Below are 18,618 nucleotides of genomic sequence, written 5' to 3'. Positions count from 1 at the left end.
TCTGTTAGGAGATGTTTGGCTAATTATCCATGCTCCACTGAAAAAACGTCGCTATGGCAACCTCACTGGGTCAGCCAATGGGGGGGCTGCTAAGAGGAGGGGTGTGGTGAGGAGGCAAGGCGTTCTAAAATGAACTCTCACATTACACATGATACAATTTAAATGTTCAAAATGTTCAAAATGAACTATAGTATGTAGCATGTGTATGAAACTAGGTGGTCTATGCGACAGATGGGCTGTATTGAACTTGCCGGCTGAAATTAATTAATTGAATCACGCATGATCACGTTTCTGGGTGAACAGGAGGTGAGAGGGTGTGCATGTTTCAGGGCCTGTATGTCTCAGCCATGTTCTGCAGTTATTCATCACAATTAACAATCAATATAATCAAACATTCAGCTTAAAGCCATTATACAGACAAATGAAAAAAAAAAAACTTATTTGTTTTACTCGGTCATATATTTTTATTATGGTTCACATTTTATGAGATCAAAACATGCTTACAATAAAAATATTGCTTCTCTAAAACACGGAATGGTTTAACAAATACTGATAAACGCTGAATATAAAAAAGATACATTTTATGATATTGTGATCTATATAAAGCTAATATAATATAATAATAAAGTAATTCAAATAGTTACACTACTTATTACATTTTAAATAGGGTAACTTGTAATCTGTAACCTATTACATTTCCAAAGTAACCTTCCCAACACTGAGCATTCATCTACTGGCTGGCAAACTAAAATTAATTCATTTCACAGCCTAAATTGTTGGTGAAAATGTGGAAGTATTTGCCAGAAAAGATTCAAATGAGGCTGAATGATAGATATGACTGCACAAATGATGCAAGACAATGTGGTCAGTGTTTCTTCACTGGTATCACAGCATGGAAAAAACAATGCAAATAAAATTCAATTACTTTTAAAACGGCACATCATTTGGATGGTAAAACAAATATGAACTTTAAAAAGTAGGAAAAACACCCCATATCATTAGTTATTGACATATTGAAAATCTGGTCCTGAAGTAAAACCTTATGAGAACCACCGAACTAGACATTTTGCTGTTAAATAGCACCTGTGTGTTCATTTTTTTTCCTAATACCACAACCATGGCATTTCTTCTTGACATCAATATTCATATCACTTCTGTATTATTATTACTAGTATTAAATACACTGATTCCTACATAACAAAAATCACACTAGATACACAATAAGTTCAGACATGCTTTTACGCCCCGAGTCTGATATAATATAGATTACTATATGAATGGTATATATAACATAGATTTGTTCAGCGGTAACAAAACTAAACTTTTAACATCTCATATTTCAGATTAACGGCCAAATGAAATTCTTACAGTGAGTAAATTCTATAATAATTTCAATATCACTGAAAGTAAAACCCTCAGCTGGTCAATTGCAGTACAACACACAATCAAGAAATCTATGATTCTAATCAAAAATCTTATGAAAATATGCATTTGTGCTAAATTTTCAAGAGCATCATCTATTAAAGATGGGATCTTAATTGATGGGTGTCAGTTATTACATTCATATCATGCTGAAACACAAATTCAGATCGTCTTTGGTGCTAAATTCTTACTTTTGGAATGTTCCTGAGCATCAGGGAGGCACAATTGGTCGATACAAAATAACACTTATAATAACCACAGTCTGTTCTACAAGTCTTATAGCTAAATATATAGCTATTCTCATTAGATATTGACAAATGTAAGGCAAAGGAGGGAATAATACAAAGTGTACAGAGATACAAGGGTCAATTTAAAAAAAAAAAGTTTAGAAATTCATGTTCAGTACTGGACTGGATATAAAAACAGTACTGAACGATTCCCTGATGTTTGTTAGAGTCTGCACTCCAGGAACAGTTTGGTTTTGGTGTTTGGCTTTAACAAGCACGACAGTTAATCTTTGAGGTATATCCAGCTTCATTGTAAGTTGGCACATTTGTGAAAGTGAGTGAGTGATTTCTTATTTACAGCTGTTCTAAGTCTCACCCCGGAAGCGAACAAAACGGGGCGAAATATTCAAGAGTTGGTACCTCTGAAGTCTGAAAGCTGCCTCTGTAAACTCAGGACAGGTCGCAGTGGGTAAAGCACCAGTTTTTCCAAACTAGGTCATGGATGTCTGCAAAACGTACAGTCGACGCTCACGTCACAATCAGTACTGATAAAAGAGAATCATAAAAGTGTAACCTCTTCAGAAAGGGGGATGTGGAAAATGAGCCCATTATCTGGACCCTTTCAGCAGGCCGAGCTGACGTGCGAAGGTCACTTTGGGCTTGTTAAATGTCGTTAAACAAAGATGAGTCCTGCTCACACCAGGAAGTGCGTATATCCCTCCGCTCCAGTGACGATAACATCCATCCAGATTCTCATGGCCTCTGGGGAAGGAGCCACCATGTAATAAACCCGGTCATGTGTCTTCACGCTAAACGTCAGAGAGGGGTTTGGGCTCTAACGGAAAAAAAGAGTGTGGATAAACAAGATTAATGGTAGGAAAATACTGATTAACTGTAACATTTTACACCATTTTTATAAAATCAGTATAGCTATGTATAGTATGTGCAGTACTGCAGCCCACCTTGTGTGCGTTCTTTAGGTGGTCGTAATACACTTCCTCAATGGCTTGGAAGTAGATAACACCCTTCATTTTGGTCTCGTGTTTATCTGGAGAAAAATAAAACCAACCATGTTTTTTTTTTATGTGCATGTGGTTTAACCTTTATTGAACTGTATTATTTATACAGAGTAATAATAAAGTTTTAAAAAGGTTAAACGAAATATTTATACATACTCATAAGTAATAACTGTATAAAATAAAAGTGGTGTGTAACATAAGATCAAATCTTTGTATGATAAATCTGGTTTGATTTGCAGGTTAATGCTGGATGTAGCCATTGTCTCCTGTAACATTTGTGAAGGGCACAGCTCAGTGTTGCCCCCCTGTGGTATAAACTAGTTTCATGGCCAATTTATTTTGAATTGCTTATTAATGAGTCTTCTTTAGTTAATAATTCAAGTTTACATTTCACTGTCCAAATTTTATTCAGAGGATATTACAATAAATAAATGCAACAAAAAATAAAGATAGACCGTGGGTTCAATATATCTGTCCTGCTGATAATTAATCACTGAATTTATTTATTTTTTTTTTACAAAAAGTTGATATTTACCAGTTTGTAAAATGTTTTATATTGCAAATGTTTCACAGAACAATCTTTTGCCAGAAGAATTAATGCAAGTGCACTAACCCAAAATATATGCTTCAAATTTCTGATTTTTTTTAATCTCCAAAACATTTGCCTGATAAGTCTCTATTAGAAATGCATTACTGTAAGAACATTTTCAAACTGTTAATATAAAATGAGAGACAATCACATTTGATATTCCGTGGTAATTCACAGCAGGCCACAGACATGGTTGATAAAGCATGATAGGTTTGACTAAATATTCAGTGTAATTACCAGCATAATATGCCAGCGTCCTTCGATTGCGGTCAAAGACGAACCAGCGCTTCTTCCAGGTTTTGATTTTCCCACCCATTTTGACCAAGAACCCCCTGCAGGTCTTCTCAGTGATGGCCAGGTGAAAACATGTTTCAGGATGGTGACCCGCCGCCTCGATGTGACCTCTCAGGTCAAAGTCATCCTTTCTCACTGGGAGGTATCGTGTCAGCGGACGAGACTAGACACACAAACAGCAAAAATCTAATTAGTGAGCGTGTCTGTGTAAAGAGTGAGAGAAGGAATCTGCTTAACAAGCTACATTTTGTGTTAGAATGTTACATACTAGATCAGAGGCAGAGATGCCCTGATTTATCAGCCAAACATATTTATAGACTGTTTACTGATCAAATTAAAACTATTGGCCATGAGGTTTTAATGTGTGATTAATGTTGTGTTACAGTTTTTTAGTATTTTGCTTTTGTGCTCTTTTAGATGTTGTTATGCTGCTTTTGTTTATTTTATCTCAATAAGTGTTACTAAATACCCTCTTTAAAGTGCTCTTTAAATAAAACAGTAATCATAATTATTATTATTATTATTATTATTACTACTATTAAATAATATTTGATTTATTGCACTTTATAGGATCTTCAACTGCTAAAAATATAATCTAATATAATCTAATCGAAATATGGATGACAAAAAATATCTTAACAGTTATGATGCAAAATACAGGCCTTGTCTATAAAAAAAAAAGACAAATCATACACACACACACACACATACATGTGTGTGTATATATATATATATATATATATATATATATATATATATATATATATATATATATATATATACACACACACGCACACATGTATGTGTGTGTGTGTGTATGATTTGTATATATATGATTTGTATATATATATATATATATATATGTGTGTGTGTGTGTGTGTGTGTGTGTTTGTATTTACATAAGATATACATTTACATAAGATATATATATATATATACACACACACGTATATGGATGATAAATTCTGAAAATCATCTGACAGTGATGACATGGCAAAAAGTTAATTTTGGATCCTGGCTGTGTCTCATGTCATAAAAAAAACAAACAGATTTAGTTGCTTTAAAAAAATAAAACAGAAGAAAAACTTCCCTCAAGATAAAAGAAAGTCAAGATTAAAAAAGGCATACACAAAAACATACTTTTGAAATATATCAAAAATTGGAAAAAATAAATAAATAAATTTTTTTTAAGTTTAGAAGTACAAATATTAGAATTGAAAATTGTTATATTAGAATATTTATTTTGCATTTATTATTGTTTATTCATTGTGACTGCCTTAAAATAGTTTTTTTTTTTTTTTATCTGTGCATCCATAAATAGAGTTTGAATTTGATGAAATACTTTAAGATGAATCTTCCTCTGCTCCACTTTTCTTGTCTTTGTCTCTCTCTGTTCTCCCTCTTTCACTTGAACTCTCTAAGTCTCCCAGAACTTCACCTCTTTCTCCACTAGTTTCTGTCTTCGGTTTGTCTCTTCCTGCAGTCTCCTCTCCAATTCCTCCCTCCTTCTCCTCTCATCTTCAAGAGCCTGTCTGCGCAACTCTGTCTCCCGCTCCTGCAGAGAAGAAAGAAAAGTTCTGTTTTCATGCATCTGTATATTGGTGTCTTTAAGCATGCAGATTGAGAGAAACTGATGTACCCTGTGCTCCAGCAGCCTGTTCTCAGCTTGAGCATCTCTTAACATGCGCTCCATCTCCTCAATCTTCACCATGTTAGCTGTGCTGGCGCTGCACAGACCACACATGCACACTTTTGTTAGACAGCGTGTTTTATGCAGATAATTTTTCAGGTCTTAAGATTTTAGGAGCAAATTTCATATAAAAATAATGTATTGTCCAATAAAACCAGAGGTTTAAAACCCTCAACCTCATTTGGCAATGTGTCCCAGAGCATCTAAAGATTCAGCTACTTGGAGCGACCTTGGAATGCAATAAAAATTCCTCAGACAGGATGTGTGTGTATATCTGGGCTACTTAAAGGCAGACTTCTGTCTATTCAGCATCCTTATAAACAGTAATAAATGCATTTAAGCACACAATAGAGAAACACACACTTCTTACTACACACAATTTTAATGGAAACAATGTCATGATAATGTGTTTTTATAAAGCTGCCTTTACAGTGGGTCTTACTGTTTATTATGCTTTAAATTTTCTTATTTTACAAAAAAGCATATCTTAGGTTTCCAGTACTATTTGTAAAATGGACAAGCTAAATGCTTAAATACTAAAAGCAAAAACTTTAAATTGTTAGAATAGACCTGTCCTGATCTTGAACAAATTCTTGGTCTCACCTTGAGATGTTGTCTGGTGAACAGGCGGAAATGCTGGTCTCTAGGCTTTCTGTACTGTCCACACTCATTGTGTCAAAGTTGAGTCCGTTATCCATGTAGTGAAACGGCTCCAGGAAGACATTTGTCTCAGAAACTGTCCTATTTGACATCTCACTCATTCTCTGCCTCTCGTCATTCAAAAACAGCTGACCTGCTGAAAGAACAAAGGGGGAAAGTAATAAAATGAAAAATAAATGTATTTCTCTAGAACTCTACACATTCAGAATAATTTCTGAACGATTGTGTGCCACTGAATGCTGCAGAAATGGCTGCTAAAAAAACCCAGCTTTGGCCTCACAGGAATAAATTGCACTTTAAAATATATTCAAACAAAAACAATTTTCAATTGTAATAATATTTCACAATATTACTGCTTTCACTGCATTTTTGATCAAATATATGCAGCCTTGGGGATCAAAACTTTCCAAAAATTAAAAAAATCATAATTATTCGAAACTTTGGACTGGTAGTGTATATATCTGCCAACATTATATATACCAATAGTTTCTATGTGGCTGCTAGTGTGTTTACTAAGCAAAGACAAAATATTCTATTTTCAAGTCGATTTATTGATCCCTGGATTAGAAATAGTATTTTTTCACAAATGTTTTAATTAAATGTCAAGTCACTTAGAAATGTCAAAAAGAAATGGTTCCATCAATACACCACATAATTTGAGTTATTACTGATGTTAATACCATAATGGAATAAGTTATATTCTATCAATATATTAAGATATTTGTATTATATTATTTAATCTCTAGTTTTAAATTAGATTTTTCAAAGTCCTATAGAAATTTAGATTAGTGTATATGTTCACTATATATATTTGTAAATGTAACTAGATTATAATTAATATACATTTCATTTTATTAAACTGATTGAAAACATTTCAATCAGTCATCTCAGAACATTCAAACAACAATAAAATTAATAAAAAGAAGAAAAAGAAAATGTATATAATCCAAAATAATAAATAATTTGTATACATATAATAATATTACAAATAATACAAAACTCCAAGCAGACAGTTCTACACACTAAGTGTGTACTGAAGAAAGTAAAATAAAAATATATATATTTATATAATATATATTATTTATTTGCATATATTTAACTAATACATATAAATATACTTAATAGATTTCAGAAATATGATTATTTCTCTGCTTAAAACTGTAGACCTGCAGAACTGTCAGTGTCATAGGATAACTGTCAGTGTGTTACCCTTGAGCAGGCGGCGGGTGTCCAGGTCACGCGAGGTGACAGACAGAGTGCGGGGGAGTACACTGCCACAGCTAGAGCTCTGAGACAGCGGCATATGGAGCTACAGGATCAAGAATATAGAGCAAAAGAGACTGTTTAAACCTCTCACATAACAAAACAATGCGTGCTGAAATTTTCAAGATTTTTTTAAGATGGTAGTAAATACTTTTCCTATGTGCCGTATCTGTTGTCTGACCTTTGGAGACAGACTGCGATTAAGGGCAGAGTTTAAGGTTCCGGAGCTCTGCCTCTCTCTTTTACGGGACATTCCGCCGTCACTCAGCAGAACTCCGCCCTCTTTACTGCCATTGCTCCGCCTCCTCTCCTCCAGAGAGCGATAGTGCTGGAACATTCAGAAAGACAGGTAAAATAATAGTCTTTCAATATTGAAAATCCTTGTTTGTCATTACTGAGCTTAGTTTCTTACTCATAGAAATGGTTTGTGTTACCTCCTTCATGGACACAGGGTTGAGAGGAAAGGCTTGACCACCTGTCAGCTCAGAGTACTTCCTTTCCAGAGATGCAAGGTTCTCCCGTTCCTGAAAAGAAATTAGTAGACCATTCAGAAATGAACAAATCTATCTGTACATATTATGCATGAATATTATGTCATTTCCTCTAAAGAAAGATAGTACTAGCACAATGTTCAAGCAAAACATTTCATATTTAGAAGTGTATACAAATTATAAAACTATACATGTACAGCTCAAAAAATTATTTGGCCATTTTTAGTGAGGAGAACATGTTCATAATGATATCTTAAGGGGAAGTGATTTACATCTACTGAAAATCACAGCCGAGTTCATAGTTGAAAGCTGTTGCAAAAATATCTTGAAATAAAATTAATAATAATAATAATAATAATGATAATAAATAGAGAAGTCAGAGAAACATAATTTCTTATTGTTTGTTTGCAACTTCTTGGTTTGATGTGATGAAATGAATTAATACATTTATATATTAATATAGGCTTTGCCAGTTATATATAGTTTGTGTTCAGTGCTGTTTTATGTGCAAAAATATGTATGCTACTGTTACATGCATGTGTAACACCGATGTGTATATTTTTAAAATTGAAAAAATTAATACATTTTAAATGTGGACAAAGAGTCCAAATACTTCTCACAGGCACTGTATATTTATGTATGTATGCGTTATACTTATATAAATACATTCTGTGTAAACATACTCACTCTTTGCAGCATATAAATGAGGTTGCTCTTCTCCTTCAAAAAGTTCTCCTTTTCCCGCTGTGCCTGCTGGGTAATCTGGGTCGACTGCTTCTTCAGGGTAAGTAGCCTCTCCTTTAATAGATACGGTTTTTATGTGCAGAAGCAAAAATATGATTTTAAAAAGCTCTACGTCCACACACAAACACCCAACGATTAAAATCCTCTACACACCTTGCGAGTGACAACAGATCTCTGATATTCTGCAATCTCTCTGAGGAGTTGCTGCGTCTGTGTCTCTTTCTCTTCATCTTGACGGCTCTCTTTTTCCAGCTGCTGAAACTCCAGATCTTCAAAACGCTTCGTTTCCGCTTCCAAAGCTTCAGTGTCCTACCAAAAAAAGACAAGAACACTAAGCATATGGCAATAGATTTGACATTTTGTAAATAGAAATTTTTTACATCGTAGTGCAACTCCAAACTAAACTAAACTGAAAAATCAGCAACAATTCACAAGATTGTGCTAAACAGAGTAGAGGCAAAAGGTCAAATTCTTAGGAAACTTTGGTATGTTAAAAGACACAGTGAAGAAAGGCCTACCAACAAGAACAAAAGGTATTTCCAGAGCTGTTGCAGAGAGGAAAAAAACACATCAGGAAGTGTTTGTGAGAGACAGACAGCAGGATAGTTGGTGGGCGCAGGTACGAGGGAGACCACGGTAACTGACTGACCCTGGATAGCTGATTCTGGAGCTGCTCCTTCAGTGCTTCAGGACAGGTGTCCAACTGGGTCTTCTGCTCTGAGATCAGCTCAGCTAGACTTTCTACTTTAACTCTCTCTGCCTCCAACAGGGCTTTGTCCTACCGTACGGATGACGCACACATACAGAGCACACAGTGGTGAGATGGGCACAAATAGGACGGACAAAGAAATAGAGAAAGTGCAAGTTTGGGTTAGAGCAAGGAAGAGATCAACTGGAGAAAAGGAAGGTAGATGTGACGTCAGTGGGTGGCTTTCATTAATAACGGAGTACAAGTTTTCCTCCAACTAAATAGTTCACTCAAAAATTTAAATGTACTCACCGCAGGCTATTCAAGATGTCGATCAGTTGGTTTTCCATCAGAACACATTTGGAGAACTATAGCATTATATCATCTACTCACCAATGGATTTTCTGCAGCTTTTCGCTTCATAAAACGGGCTGGAGTCATGTGGATTACTTATGAATTATTGTGATGTTTTTATCAGCTGTTTGGACTTCTGACGGCACCCATTCACTGCAGAGGATCCTTTGGTGAGCGAGTGATGTAATGTTAAATTTCTCGAAATGTGTTTTGATGAAAAACAAACTCATCTACATCCTGAAATAAATATTTTCAGCAAATTTTCATTTTAGGGAGAACTATTAAATGCAAACTTGCTCGTAAATCAAGATTTCTGTGTAAATATGTTCACAAGCAAGTTTTACGTATAGTTACGTATAATTTTTGGAGACACTAAACTTTGTCCTGCAGCTTTGATAAACTATACTGAATCATTTCAAGCTGTACATTGCCACCTGATGCTTACCTGAGTATGATTTTTTTTAGCATTTTTCTCCACGTTGGCCATTTTTACGTTGAGCTGTTCCAGCATTTCTTTATCGTCCTGTAGCTGAGCCACTTCTGCCTCCTGCTCCCCGTCTAAAAGAGCTCTCTCCACCTCCATCTAATGACAGAATCAAATGTTTATTGACTTTAGCTTCACAAATTACTGAAACTGAAATAAAAATAAAGCCAAATAGAAAAGTTGACCAAAAAAAAGATCACACAACAAAATCACTAAAATTTAAATTAAGATAAAAAACTGATTAGCTAATTCAAAACATTAAAACATTCTATAGTAGTATATAATTAATACTAAAATAATGTTGCAGAATAAAAGTATACAAGTCTAGAGAGTTCATCTGTAAGAGCTATTTACTAGCAGACATGAACACATTTACATTAATACATTTCTCAGATGCTTTTAATCGAAACGGCTTGAGATTTCTGGGAATCGAGCCCATGAGCTTGGCCTTGCTAGCGCCACGCACTACTGTTTGAGCTTCAGTAATGATTATTAAACATGTTCCGTCACTTTAAAACACATAAAGCTTCTCATTTAAAGCACACACACCTCTCTGATAGACTCGTCCATCTGTGTGTCTAGATCTCTGATCTTCTGTTCAAGTTCCTCGATGTTGTTAAGCACCTGAATCCTTTCCTCTTCAATACGTGTCACTTCCTGTCTCAGCTGCATGTCTTCAGACACCTGCTAAAAAGATACAGAAAAAAAAAAAAAAAAAAAAGGTTTCAGTCCTGGATGATGACTGGGAAATTAAACTTTTGTTCAAACCATAAGGACAATTTTAGAAGTTTAGCTGAACTCCTGCATCATTCAGTAGTCTCCTATAGTCACATCACCTCTCCATGACTAATTTAACAGTCACAAACATAATCACAAATATGTGACAATGTAATGTAGAAAAGATGGATTAAACATTAACAAATGCAGTCATTGAGACCTGACATGAGATTGAACTCTAAAGTGAATATCCAGCTCCTCATGACAGCTCTTTATGGATAGTAAACTTGGCCGGTTCTGAGGCCACGAGGTTTCCAGTGACAGTGCAGAGGAATGTAGCTGAGCAACAGATGCCAGAGTACAGAGCCGCCACTGTCTGATAATGGCGTCTAATCTCCATGCATTTGATATTTACCAAAAATATCCAGCAGTAGATGGGCCTATGCATATGTTTAAATGCAAACTGTTACTAGCAATAGGAAAATGTGTCACATGAGAGTTCATTAAGAAATATTGCTTGAGAGTAGAGGATAAGTGTAGGGGAAATGATATGCAGATCTGCATTCTTTCCTTGCATTTCTGTGTTTCTTTCCAACAATTACTGTCATATGCGTCTTGAGCACACACATGTATAGCAAATCCACTGGGAATAGAGTCATTTCCTGTTCCTCTCCTCTTGCAGGAGAAGCCATAACTGCCTTTCTCTCCTGAGCAAGCCTATTAAACTCAAACACACCATTATGTCATTATATGTATCCAATGGAAAAACACTTCTTCCACAGAGTCCACCACCCCCTCTTAAACTGGAATTGACACCTTGTGTGCTTTAAACACAGAGAGAATCGGTTTTAAAACTTGTTTCGGTGTCGCTGCAAAGAGTGCGAGGTCAGTGTTTTTAAAAGGTCAAAGTTCACACTTTCGTGCTGTTTAGAAAGACATCAGTTAGATATAAAGACTCCAAAGCATTCCCAAACTGTTTTGCATACTTTAGATCCCTGAGGACAGCATACTTTCCACTGCATCATTAGTTCAATCTGGGATATCGAGTATACAATTGGAGACAAGATTTGAGTACATGGTGTGTATATATAGTAAGAACAAATATCACTGTGGCAAGAAATAACTATGTAATTTGTAGCTGAAATTAATAGTAAACCTTATAGAATAAATAAAGAAACGACTAATCAGAAGCTACTATAAAAAATTATTTCAAAATGTTAAAATGAGCATTAACTAACTATACAACAAACACTAAGATATATAAATACAATTTAAATATATATACATGTTTTACATTAATGAGAATTTGTAAAAATGTGTGCTGTCAAACGATTAATCGCGATTAAATCACATCCAAAATAAAAGATTTGTTTACATAATGTGTGTGTACTATGTATATTTCTTATGTGTATATTTAAATACACACACATGCATGTATATATTTAAGAAAAATATTTTATATTTATATATAATATAAATATATACATTTAAATATTTTCAGAATACTGTATGAGTGTGTATTTATATATACATAATAAATATACACAGTACACACATATATTATGTAAACAAAAACATTTATTTTGGATGCGATTAATCGCGATTAATCGTTTGACAGCACTAGTAAAAATCATGCTTCCATTTTTTTCATATTTTTTGTGTTAGATAATTATATATTTTTAATTAATTCAGCATACATTAAATTTGGTACAACATATAGTACAAATTATGTCAAATATTTTAAACAAATAATATATATTTATATATAAATTAATAATATATCATTGATTTATTTTACATTAAAGTAATAAGAATTTAGTAATGAGCATAATATATAATTATCATAAAAAGAACAATGCAAAAAAAAACAATGCCCTACAAATAAGATTCATTTTCTTTATTAAAAATATTATTACTTGTTTTCCTTATGATTTTGGGATGAAATATGACCTGGACATGTTTTTGTGTATGATATTGGTTTTTTATTAGGCAGGTTTTGTGTATGGTATTGAACCAGAAATTAATTTTCACTGTTTCACATCAGTAAAGGCCCGTTCACAACAAGTACGATAACATAACAATAATGATAAGGATATAGTTTTAAAAATTTATCTTAGGTTAAAAGAACAGCAGAATCCACGCTACAGAGGAACAATATTGTTGGAATCACTTTTAAAACCATTTTTCCAGCAAATGAATGATAAAAACATTGACAGCCAATCAGAATCTATCTTGCTTTAAAGACCTCAAGCAATGAAAGTGACAGATGACAAAACTGCATCATGAACTTATAATAAACAGAATGATATTGTGCACTGGTGTGCTAATAAGATAATATAATTATTGCTATTATTATCTTTATTATTATAATTCTTGGTGTGAATGGGCTTTCATGGTAGATGCAACATGTTGGAAAATTAAAAGTCCTTTTTAGCATTCAGGAACATATGGCACATTGTCTCACCTTGCTGCGGAGGTGTGGAGAAGGTAAGGGCAATGAGCTCCGCAGGCTGGTGGTGGGTGACTGCGGCCTGGTCTCCCCGTGTCCGCTGAATCTGCGCTGTCTCTGGGCCATGATCTCTCCGCGATCCTTACCCAAAAACCCGCTGTCCAGAGACACTGCTGCAGAGTCTGAGAACACAGATTCGTCATCAGACACCTGCAGCTTCTCCAGCTCTCGGTTAATCTTCTGCAGGTCCGATACGGCTGAGACACCAGAGTCGGTCTCCATCCGGCCCAGTTCAGACCGGCCCAGCTCAGAGCACAGGCACAGGATAGTCTCAAGACGCTGACGTTCCTAGAGTGGAATGAAAAAATGTAATCATTGACAGATTTTTTTTTTAAAAATCATTATGATGCAAAATTAATATTTAAGATTCTGTTTATGTAATTTGTAATTTGATATAATGCAAATAGAAGCATTTTCTACTAGTCTCAGAGTTTTGGACAGCATTGTATCTAATACATAATATTGTAAACAAAACTGGCTGGCTCAATAGTCTGGAGTTAATCTTTGAAATATTAGATTTTACATAAAACATGTTGTTAAGATTTATATCTCTATAGCAGTGCATTGTGGGATTTGGCCCTATGGAATTGAACTAATTTAGTTGCTCACAAACAAACACACATACATATACTGCACACACCCCTGTGGTCAGATCAGATGGTTTGACTACAGATGCACTGCTTTAGCTCAGTTAGCTCAGTCATGTGACCTTCTAGAGCGGGGTGGGCAAACTCGGCCCTTCCAGGCCACTTTCCTTCAGAGTTTAGCTTCAACCCTAATCAAGCACACCTGAACCAGCTAATCATTGTCTTCAAGACTACTAGAAGGCTACAGGCAGGGGAGTTTTATCAGGGTTGGATCAAATCTCTGCAGGAAAGTGGCCTGGAAGGGCCAAGTCTAGAGGGAACATTTAAGGTTTTTATAGAGGTCTAAGTGTAAAGCAAAACTAATTTAAAGTGTGTTTACCAGCTGGTTCATACACATGTAAGGTTTTGGTTTAACTGTGAATGAAAGTTCGTTAAGTCTGTAGCACATGAAGGAGTGTGAACAATCCAGTGAACCACACTTATAATGCTCTGGGCCAAGAACACGGCACAGATCAAAGTCCCTTAGGCTTAGACACTTTCATGTCTCACCACTGTCTCAAAGGAAGCAAACTGAAACCCAAAGAGCTGAATTCAACCATAGAATTATAGGGAATTAAAATTAAAACAATATTTCAGAATACTAACAAAATTACCTCCCTTAATCATTGATTTCTATGAACTGATGAATTTATAGAGCTGTAGGTATAAAAGTAAGCTATAGTGTGAAAAGTTATATATAATATATTATAAACACTTAATAAAATATTTATAATATATTTATATATACATTTTATATTAGATCAAACAATATGAAAAATAACAATATATAATGCAACATATGATTTAAAAGTATTAATAATATAATTACTATATTATGATATTAATATAATCATTATATTATTAATTATATAAAAAAATTAAATTATAACATAATAAAATATATAATTATATATATTTTATTTTATTTGTAATGTTGTATATTGTATAAATATTTTTTTTAATCATGTGATGTGTCATTTTAAAGACTTATTCAACATTTTCATAATTTTAAAACTACAATTTGTACCAACCAAGAATTATGAAGCCCAAAATTTTAGTCGCTGACCCACTGCTTTAGACTCACTAGTTTAAGTGTTTCTCTGGGTGACTGAAGGTCCTCTTACCAGTCTTTCCACTTCCTGTTCTCGTAGTCTCTCATCTCTTTGTCTCTGATGATAATCTCTGAGTTCTTCTTTTCCACTGAGAGAACTGATACTGCCCCTCCTCGGCCCCATGCCGGGCACCAGGCCTCCTTTACCAAATGATAGCCGCCTTTCTCCTACGCCAAGATCCAAACATGGGGCAGAGCCCACGGAACAGAGGCTGGCCCGGCGAGAACTGCTGGTCACACTGGCTGACACGGTCACATCTGGAGGCTTCTCCAAGGACGGAAGGCTGCGGCGCGGTTTGGTGGTACGTCGGGGTGGCAAAGAAAGCACCGGAGCATCTCCTCGATACAACCTGGGCAGAGAGCGACTATGTCCTCCCAGGCCATTCAGAGATCCGGTGGAGTATTTCCTTTGGCGGAGCGATGGGTCAACGGTGGACTCCCCATCTCTTGCTAGCAGCCTGCGCCCCAAGCGAGGACTGGTGGGCATGCTGGCTGCCCCGCTTGGACCTCGGCGAGATGAAGGAAGAGCATCGGTCATGTAGGAGGAAGAAGAGCCATTCCACATAGAAAGGAGTGAGTTGGCAGTGTTGGGATGTCGCCCGTCTGAAGGGAGGCAAAGCAACAGGTTGTCCTGCGATTGATGTCGGGCGCGAGTTTGGGTTGGGACTGGACTTATGGGCCGCTCTGAGTGATGAGGTGATGGTGGCATGCTCAAGCTGCTGGAGGGTGTGTAAGGGGAAGGGACTCGTATAGAAAGGGGTGGACGGTCCTGTAGACAGGATGATGCCGATTGGGGACTGGGAGGGGGGGACAAAGTGAGGTAACCGCGGTCTGCAGTAGCCTTTAAGCTGGCCTCCAGAGCAGACTTCCTGCGCTGCAAGCTCTCCATCAACTCTTGAAGCTCTGCCTTGGAGCGTGTACCACGAACACTGGATCCAACCAATGTACCGCCATTTGAATGAAACTTTGTTGCATCTGGGGAAAAAAAAAGTTAATTTATGTCTGTGCATATTCAAATATGGCGCCCAAAGTAGGGTCGAACTAAATTTGAGTCATGCCAGATTTCATTTGTTGTTGTGTATCTTGTGACCTCTCAAATCTTTCAAAATCTGCTCAGTGATCCCATGACCAATGAGAAAAAAAGAGAAAAAACTTGGAATCTCAGAACACTACGGAAATTTTGATTCCTCGTGATATGACCCGTTTGAGGTCTAATATGCAAGGTCTTTAGCGATAAATTCAACTGATATCTAATGGTGGAAAATTGTGGAGGCTCTTTCTAAGCCAAATGAAACATCTGGAGGCATGCAAATTTTAATTGAGACCGAAATGTCCTCAGGGAAATGACAGAGCAGTTATGCATTTAACCAGAACTAATCAAGAGCTGAAACATAACAAATCAAACCCTCGATTGTGATCTTCTTGTACTAATACAAAAGCTCAGTGTTTGCACCAGTTGTCATAGACACATGCACAAACATAACTACAAAATCTCACAAGATAAACAGAGAAGTCAGACATGTGCGCTGGCTAATTCTTTGGTTTTGCTTAAGTTCAAAGGTCACATGTGCTCAGCTGACTATACAACTAAAAAAGGCTTTCTCATACAAATCTCAGCCCACACAAATATGGATGCTTTGGGTTTTAGAGGGAAAAGCGTCTTCTAAAAATGGAAGAACCAAAGCCAGAATCGGTTTGTACTTTCTGGCACTGAAGCAGAGGAAAGGGACCGAGTCAGAACTCCTCTGCAACCAGAGTGGGATTTGTGGGAGCAGTGGTGGTCTCCGTCAAAGAACACACACACATACGTGTGGACCACCTGTACTCCATAATGTTTATCTACGTTTTGGGTTGTAAATCATTTTAGCTAAGTGGTTGACCTAAAGCCATATGGATGGGATTTTACGTTGTCATTTATTTACAAGGTAACATGGTCATTTGTACAGCTGCGGCTGCATGGTGGTAAAATGACTGTTTGTATTAACTCAAGGTCTCGCAGCCAACACAAAGCCCACAGAGAAAGAGAAAAGAAATGAAGAAAAGTAGAGGTGGCACTTTCCATGAATACATTACTCTTTGGATCCCTTGATTTTAAAACATTAGCAGCACAAATCCCATGCTTTTGTTGCGAGAGCCCTTGCATAAACCATTATGTAACATACAATTAAGCTAGTATAAGATATAGCTAGTTTTAAACAACTGAAATGTCTGCATTCCTCCCTAAATTATGGTTTTGGCTTGTCCCACCTCTAAAGTCTTGACCCTCTTGACTGTATCTAAAATCATACACTGTGAAAATCTTGACAGTTTGTTGACTAGATATTTACTCTGCCGCTCAAAAGTTTGGGATCAGTACGATTTTTTATGTTTTTAAAGAAGTTTCTTCTGCTCATCAAGGCTGTATCTATTTGATAAAAAATACAGAAAAAAAATGTTATTTTGTGAAATATTATTGCTATTTAAAAGAACAGTTTTATATTTTAATATACTTTAAAATATAATTTATTTCTGTGATTTTCAGCATCATTACCAGTCTTAAGTGTCACATGATCCTTCAGAAATCATTCTAATATGCTGATTTATAATCAATGTTGTAAACCGTTGTGCTGCTTCATTTTTTTTGTAGGATTCTCTAATTAATAAAAAGTTAATAAGAACAGCATTTATTTTTAAAAAAAAATTTGTGTTACAATATACAATGCCATTCAAAAGTTTTGGGTCAGTACATTTTTTTTCTTTCTTTTTTTAAAGAAATTAATTATTTTATTCAGGAGGGATGCATCATGTGTTAAATTAATTTAAAAAATCATAGTAAAGACTTATATTGTTAGAAAAGATTTCTATTTTGAGCAAATGCTGCTCTTTTTAACTTTGTATTCCAAAAAACAATATGAAGCAGCACAACAGTATCAACACTAATAAATCAGCATATTAGAATGATTTCTGAAGGATCAGGTGACACTGAAGACTGTAGTAATGATGCTGAAAATTCAGCACTGCGTCACAGAAATAAATTTTTTAGAATAAACAGAAATAATATTTTAAAGAATATTAAAATAGGAAACCAATATTAGAAATTGCAATAAGATTTCACAATATTACTGTTTTTTCTGTATTTTTGATCAAATAAATATAGCCTTGATGAGCAGAAGAGACTCCCTTAAAAAACAAAGAATATTACTGATCCCAATCTTTTGAGCGCCAGTGTGTGTGTGTGTGTGTGTATATATATATATATATATATATATATATATATATATTACTTAATATATTACTTTGTGTTTACTGTCATAATTACACATTTACACAGCTTTGTGTTTTAAACTGTACTTTAATCTGTACATAGACACGTCCCAAAGCTCATAGCAAATTAATAGAAAATAAAAGGTTTCACATAATATTTAGTTTGACCTTTGAAGTTAGCAATCAACATTCTCAGAAGTTTAAGTGTCGCGGTCCTACTCCACCCGGATTCGAACCGCGGTCTCCGGCGTGAGAGGCGGGCGCTCTAACAAGGAGGCTAAAGGCCACGGCCTCTAGCGTCAGTCGCTAGAGCGCCACTTGAGGTCGGGGAGTGAGGTTTAACCTGCACAGCACTTACCCGCTGGCCTCTGCTACACTCACCCCCCTAAACCTCACTCCCATCCGGGTCACGGCACCAAATGTCGCGGTCCTACTCCACCCGCTCCGAGCGGGATTCGAACCACGGTCTCCGGCGTGGGAGGCGGGC

General features: G+C 35.7%; 1 protein-coding gene across 10 annotated transcripts in view; it reads right to left on the bottom strand.

Moving 5' to 3' along the window:
- Positions 1–451: 451 nt before the first annotated feature.
- LOC306864142 (pleckstrin homology-like domain family B member 2) overlaps positions 452–18,618 on the bottom strand; it is a 29,630-nt gene continuing 11,463 nt past the window's right edge. For 3 of the 10 annotated variants that reach the window (XM_079407867.1, XM_079407871.1, XM_079407875.1), the window contains 15 exons: positions 14,902–15,863; positions 13,107–13,439; positions 10,475–10,612; positions 9,887–10,024; positions 8,553–8,708; positions 8,343–8,453; positions 7,599–7,688; positions 7,316–7,492; positions 7,111–7,210; positions 5,845–6,037; positions 5,191–5,278; positions 4,990–5,106; positions 3,495–3,714; positions 2,612–2,697; positions 452–2,484 (listed from right to left, as the gene is read on the bottom strand). In XM_079407867.1, coding sequence (XP_079263993.1) covers positions 2,344–2,484; positions 2,612–2,697; positions 3,495–3,714; positions 4,990–5,106; positions 5,191–5,278; positions 5,845–6,037; positions 7,111–7,210; positions 7,316–7,492; positions 7,599–7,688; positions 8,343–8,453; positions 8,553–8,708; positions 9,887–10,024; positions 10,475–10,612; positions 13,107–13,439; positions 14,902–15,863 — 3,050 coding nt within the window. In that variant the 3' untranslated portion in view covers positions 452–2,343. The remainder of the gene's footprint in view (positions 2,485–2,611; positions 2,698–3,494; positions 3,715–4,989; positions 5,107–5,190; positions 5,279–5,844; positions 6,038–7,110; positions 7,211–7,315; positions 7,493–7,598; positions 7,689–8,342; positions 8,454–8,552; positions 8,709–9,886; positions 10,025–10,474; positions 10,613–13,106; positions 13,440–14,901; positions 15,864–18,618) is intronic. The other 7 variants (XM_079407872.1, XM_079407876.1, XM_079407873.1 and 4 more) reach the window with 5 other exon arrangements.

Source organism: Barbus barbus (genome assembly GCF_936440315.1).
Source record: "Barbus barbus genome assembly, chromosome: 45".
Lineage (NCBI taxonomy): Eukaryota > Metazoa > Chordata > Actinopteri > Cypriniformes > Cyprinidae > Barbus > Barbus barbus.
This window is presented reverse-complemented; position numbering and strand designations above follow the sequence as displayed.